This window comes from Nestor notabilis, unplaced genomic scaffold (genome assembly GCF_000696875.1).
Source record: "Nestor notabilis isolate BGI_N333 unplaced genomic scaffold, ASM69687v1 scaffold20157, whole genome shotgun sequence".
Taxonomy (NCBI): domain Eukaryota; kingdom Metazoa; phylum Chordata; class Aves; order Psittaciformes; family Psittacidae; genus Nestor; species Nestor notabilis.
In genome coordinates this window covers 1,032-6,804 of record NW_009937177.1, presented here as the reverse complement: position 1 = coordinate 6,804, position 5,773 = coordinate 1,032, and the positions used below count along the sequence as shown (strand labels likewise).

General features: G+C 57.5%; 1 protein-coding gene across 1 annotated transcript in view; it reads left to right on the top strand.

Moving 5' to 3' along the window:
- The window catches only part of LMAN2L (lectin, mannose-binding 2-like), a gene marked incomplete at its 5' end in the record, with an annotated part of 4,747 nt that extends 269 nt beyond the window's left edge, over positions 1–4,478 (top strand). The window contains 6 exons of the mRNA XM_010018705.1: positions 780–862; positions 2,117–2,149; positions 2,437–2,598; positions 2,687–2,801; positions 3,892–4,011; positions 4,336–4,478. Coding sequence (XP_010017007.1) covers positions 780–862; positions 2,117–2,149; positions 2,437–2,598; positions 2,687–2,801; positions 3,892–4,011; positions 4,336–4,478 — 656 coding nt within the window. The remainder of the gene's footprint in view (positions 1–779; positions 863–2,116; positions 2,150–2,436; positions 2,599–2,686; positions 2,802–3,891; positions 4,012–4,335) is intronic.
- Between the last annotated feature and the right edge of the window lie 1,295 nt (positions 4,479–5,773).

The following is a 5,773-nucleotide window of genomic DNA, read 5'->3' as shown; positions in this document are numbered from 1 at the left end:
CTTGAACACTGCCAGGGATGGGGCAGCCACAGCTTCTCTGGGCACCCTGTGCCAGCGCCTCAGCACCCTCACAGGGAAGAGCTGCTGCCTCGGAGCTCATCTCAATCTCTCCTCTGGCAGGTTCAAGCCATTGCCCTTGTCCTGTCCCTCCATCCCTTGTCCAAAGCCCCTCTCCAGGTTTCCTGGAGCCCCTTAGGCACTGGAGCTGCTCTAAGGTGTCCCCTTCAGGAGCCTTCTCTTCTCCAGCTGCCCCAGCCCAGCTCTCTCAGCCTGGCTCCAGAGCAGAGCTGCTCCAGCCCTTGCAGCAGCTCCGGGGCCTCCTCTGGCCTCGCTCCAGCAGCTCCACGTCCCTCTGGTGCTGTTCCCCAGAGCTGGATCAGGGCTGCAGGGGGGGCTCCCCAGAGCAAGCAGAGGGGCAGGATCCCTTCCCTCCACCCACTGCTTACACCCTGGGGCACTGGGAGCCTGGAGTCACTTGGGGGTCAGGGCTTTGGGGTTGTTCTGCCCTGGTTTTGCCATCAGTGTAATGGGAAGCGTGGGGCCTCCTGCACTGGGAGTCAGCTCCTTAAAAGCCAAGACTTTGGAGGAAGCTCAGTCCTTGAGCAGCAAAGGGAAAGGGATTTCATCTGCCCCAAAGACTTCCCTGCCTGCTCTGTGTGCTCTGTTCACTGCTCAAGGCTTCCTCCTTACGTGCTCCAGAACAACATGATGAGTAACAAGCCCTTTGCAATGCCTGCCTGGCTTTGCCATCCTTAATCAAAGCCTCTCCTTCCTCCTAGGACCTGTTTTTGGAAGCAAGGATAACTTCCTGGGCCTGGGAGTGTTTGTGGACACCTACCCAAACGAGGAGAAGCAGCAGGAGGTGAGTTAGGAGAGCAGAACAGGACCGTGCTGCCCACCAGCTGCCTGCATGGGCAGAGCTCAGGTTGTGGCTCTTCGTTGGTGTGGTGTGACCCTCCCTGAGCTCTGAAGTCAGAGAGCACCTTCTGCAACTACCTGATGACCCCACCTCTGTGTTGTGAGCTCCTGGGCTTTTGTGGGGGCTGCCAGAAGTAGTATCTGAGGTGAAGCTGTACCAAGGGTGTTGTAGACCTTGAGTAGAGCAGTTCCTGAGCTGCCAGCCCTGTGTGACAGGGCTGTTTGATGGAGGAGTAGCTCTCAGGGTGCAATGTGCTCTGCCCCTTTGGAAGACGTCCATCTGAAGACCTTTGTGTTCCTGATGTGTCTGTTGGTTGTTTGGAGCTTTATTGGTGTGTGTTCCTATGGAGAAGGGAGTGTAGAGGTAGTTTAAACCAAGCCCTGCCCTGGAATCTCTTTCCTCACTCTAAAACCAAAGCTGAAGTCTGTCTTAATTCCAGTTTTCCCGAAAAAAATAGGCACTGTTGTACCCCAGGACCTTGGTGCTGATCCCAACAATGGGATTAACACCACTTATCCTGGGGAGAGGGACAAAAGGCGCAGTTGGGATGTGCCCTGACCTTAGAGCTGCTGAGAAATGCTGAGTAACAACCAGCTTTTGTTCAGGCACCCGAAGCAGCAGCTCTGGTGGACTTTGTGCTTGCAAAAGCCTTTTCTGAGCCATTTGGTGCCTTGTTAATGGGATTAATGTGGTGCTGGGTGGATCCTGGTGATTTACAGTGGGCTAAAGGGATGCACAATGGGTCTTCCTTAAAGGAAATCATCAGTGCACTATGTGCTTCCTGGCACCTGGATTGAGCTGCCCTCCTGTGGTCATGCACAGAGCAGGGCAAGAGATGTGTGGAATCATGGAATCCCAGCCCTTGTCCAAAGCCCCTCTCCAGGTTTCCTGTGGGCCCTTGAGGCACTGGGAGCTGCTTTTGCTGTTGGGGCTCTGGCTTTTGTGTGTGTGAGCTGCTGCATGGTGAGGAGGAGAAACACGGCAACGCCTGACGTGGCTTTCACCCCCCAGCACCATTCCCTCTCCGTGTGTGTCAGGATTCAGCTCCTACCACCTAAACCCCTCTTTGCTTTAGTGTCTGCTAAGCTGAGCTCTCCAGGGAGGACGTTTCCAGGTTGCAGGTTAACACTAAACTCTGGTCTGTGACCATCTTGCTTCTGTGCTCTTTCTTGCTTTGCGATAACCCTGGACTGGCAGGCTCAGAAGAGGAGGTACAGCCCAGGAAATCAGGTACTTCCTCTTGCTGACCTTCCATTCCCAAGCTCTCCGGTCTCACCTTGGCTCACAGTTGAGAAATCCCCTCCTCTGAGCTCCCTTTGTGAGCTGGGAGAGGCTGCATGAAACCGCCTGTCCTCCATCCTGAATGTCCAGGAGCCCAAGGGATGGGGCTGTTGTCGTGTTGAGGCACGTTCTTGGTGGCACAAAGGAGTTTGGGCTCTGTAGGGCTGTTGATTCATGCTAGAACCAAGCTGGTGGAGCAAGAGCAGCAGCTCAGCTCCAGCCTTGCCCCCCGGCAGCGTGTCTTCCCCTACATCTCGGCCATGGTGAACAACGGTTCCCTCACCTACGACCACGACCGCGACGGGCGCCCCACGGAGCTGGGGGGCTGCACGGCCATGGTGAGGAACCTCAACCACGACACCTTCCTGGTCATCCGCTATGTGAAGAGGAGGCTGACGGTGAGTGCTGCCAGCCCGGGCCCACGGGGCAGCAGGGACCTGCTTCTGCCTCCCACCTGCGGGGCTCAGGGACCTGCTTCTGCCTCAGGTCCTGATCGATATTGACGGGAAGCACGAGTGGAGGGACTGCATCGACGTGCCGGGCGTGCGCCTGCCCCGGGGCTACTACTTTGGGACTTCTTCTGTCACTGGAGACCTCTCAGGTACTTCCCCAGCCTCCCAAACCTTGGTCCTCAAGCAGCTCCTGTGCAGCTTCGGGTGTCTGGAGGTGCAGCTTGGTACCTGCTGGAGCTTACAGAAGCACGTGAGGATCTTGCCATGCTTTAAGCACTTTTAAGCTGTGAGCAGGAGCTTTGGGGTTTAGCTCGCAGCAACTCCTGAGGAGCCCAAAGCCTGGTCTGGGTGTGTTGCTCCCCCGAGTGCTTGCTTTAGGCAGCGCTTCCCTTGAGCTCCCTGCATGGCCCAACCTCAGCAAAGAGGCTGTAGAGGCTCAGTCTCCAAACCAAGCCCCTGGGGAGGAGTAAAAGCAGGATGAGCACTGAAAAAGGATCTCCTCTACTCTCCTGCCACAGCCCGTGGTGCCTGGGTTAACCCCCAAGGGCAGCACTGGAAGGAGCTTCCTTCACTGCAGCCACTGCATTACAGCCCCACCACAGGGCTCTTCACTGCCCTCTGCCTCTGCCCCGGGGGGATTTTGCTTTGGATTTCACATCCTGAGAGCTCTGGGCTGCCCCTTAGTGAGGGAGGCACCTAAAGCTGCAGCTCTTCCCCCTCCTCAGTGTACTGCTTCTCTCCTGGTGCTGGTTGAGGTGCTGTTACCCCGCAGGGCAGGTTTTAAGCCTCATTTGAGCTCTGCCTCTACAGAAGTGCATCGATGGGTGGCTGAGCCCATTGTTGGCTCCAACAGCAGTTCCTTTTCTCTCCCAGATCCCTGCCTGGTGCCCGGGGAGCTGGTGTGGAGCACTCGCCTTGTCCCACTAACAACCCCACCAGCACGAGCAAAGGGCCACGCGAGGCCGATGCTAACACCTTCCCCTGGGGGGCTGACAGGCTTCTCCCAGTTTGGGCTGGTGGTTTTCACTTTAGCTTAAAGGTTCCTGTTGGCTGAGGGCACAGCTCAGCCCAGCAGAGATCCTGCCCTCTGGAGGTGAGTTTTCCCACCTTGGGAAGGGGGAGCAGCACCTTTGTCGCAAGTGCTAAGGTCCCGTGGTGCTGCCCGAGGCACTCAGTCCCTGGCGAGAGCTGTACCTATTGGTGGTGCCTCAGGACATGGTGGTTCTTCTCTGCTTGCAGACAACCACGACATCATCTCACTGAAGCTTTACCAGCTGACCGTGGAGAGGACCCCAGAGGAGGAGAAGCGGGACAGGGAGGTCTATCTGCCTGTCGTGGACAACCTGAAGCTGCCAGGAAGTGAGTAGGAGCACAGGGCAAGGTGGGACCAGTAGGGACTTGGAGGGTTGTGGAGGAGAAGCCACATCTTGAGAGCAAATGAGCTGAGCTCCACCTGGAATCATAAAGTCATGGAATGGGTTGGATTGAAGAGGCCTTAAAGCTCCTCCAGCTCCACGGGCAGGGACACCTTCCACTAGAGCAGGTTGCTTCAAGCCCCTGTGTCCAACCTGGCCTTGAGCACTGCCGGGGATGGCAGTTGGGAGGGGTTGCTGGTGGGTGTGTTTTGGGGTGCTGGGGCCTGGGGGTGCTCACAGGCTGCTTTCCCTCCTCTCTCCCTCCCAGTGGAGGCACCGCTGGAGCCCATGAGTGGCCTCGCTCTCTTCTTGATCGTCTTCTTCTCCCTCGTTGCCATCGTTTTCGCCATCGTCATTGGAGTCATCATCTACAACAAGTGGCAGGAGCAGAGCCGGAAACACTTCTATTGACTTGGGAATACCCTGGGATCACCCATGGCTAGTCCTTGCTGGCCACCTCCTGCCTCCCACCATTCCCAGAGTGGCCAGAGCGTGATGGACCTTTGTGTCCCCCCAGAATCCCACCGGGGACGGCTGCTGTTTCTTGTTGGGCTCCAGAACTGCAATGCTGCTCCTGCTGGGAGCTGGGATCCTCAGCGTGTCCTGTGATGGCTGCAGGGATGGAGCTGTCACCTCCTGAAGGAGCTTTGCTTTGGGAATTGTGCAGGAGGATGTCTGGACACGGGCAGGATGTGAGGGATGCCAGCGAGCAGGGCCCAGCTGAGCGCCTGTTTCCACACCAGATTCCACCACTGGATTCCTCCTTCCCTCCCAGCCTCTTCCACTTCCAGGAGGGATTTTCCAAGCTGTTCACCCCGCTCTGGCTGTGTTCTGTCACCCGCCTTAGGCTGGTGTTGGAGCCCAGACAGCTTTTCTTTGTACTTGGATCCCTGCACCGGTGCTGTTTGCATGTCGTGTTGTGGCTTCTGGCACCTTTCCCCTCGGTGCTCGCTGCATCCCAGGGCTCCTCCAAGGATTTCCCTGCCTTGGAGCCGGAGCTCTTGCTGCCTTTCAGGGAGTTGTGGTTTAATCCTACCTCAGGGACTGCTTTGGTCAATGATTTCTTGGTGTTCTCTTGCTGGTTGTCACATCCACTCTCGTCCCTGGGGACCGCAGCACAAGATGATGGTCCCCAGAGGGACCCAGGAGAGGGAGACATTAGGTCAGTTTGTCCCAGGGGAGTCTTTAATGGCTCTGGGGACATCAGGATGGCAAATCTGCAGCCCCATCCTTGGCAGCACCCTCCTCGATGGCATCCTGGGGAGCTGTGCCCGTGTCCTGCAGCTTTCCAGGACCCTCACACCAGGATGGATCCCTGTGGGGGGGGGTCCCAGAGGTACCCAGGGCAGGGGACACACACACGTGGCTGGTGGGTGGGAGCCTTTTTCTAAGTGCCCAGCACTGGTTGTGGTGGAAAAGGAGAGTTTTCCTGGTGGTTTTTTTCTCTTTTTGCCTCATAACCAGGAGTGAAATGTGGGTGCCTCTCCCTGGAGCTGTTCTCGTGTCTCAGAATAAACATTGGTGTGTGTGACCATGTGTGACAGCGGGAGCAGCAGCTCAGGGAGGGGATCCTGCCCCTCTGCTGGGCTCTGGGGAGCCCCCCTGCAGCCCTAGTCCAGCTCTGGGGAACAGCACCAGGGGGACGTGGAGCTGCTGGAGCGAGGCCAGAGGAGGCCCCGGAGCTGCTGCGAGGGCTGGAGCAGCTC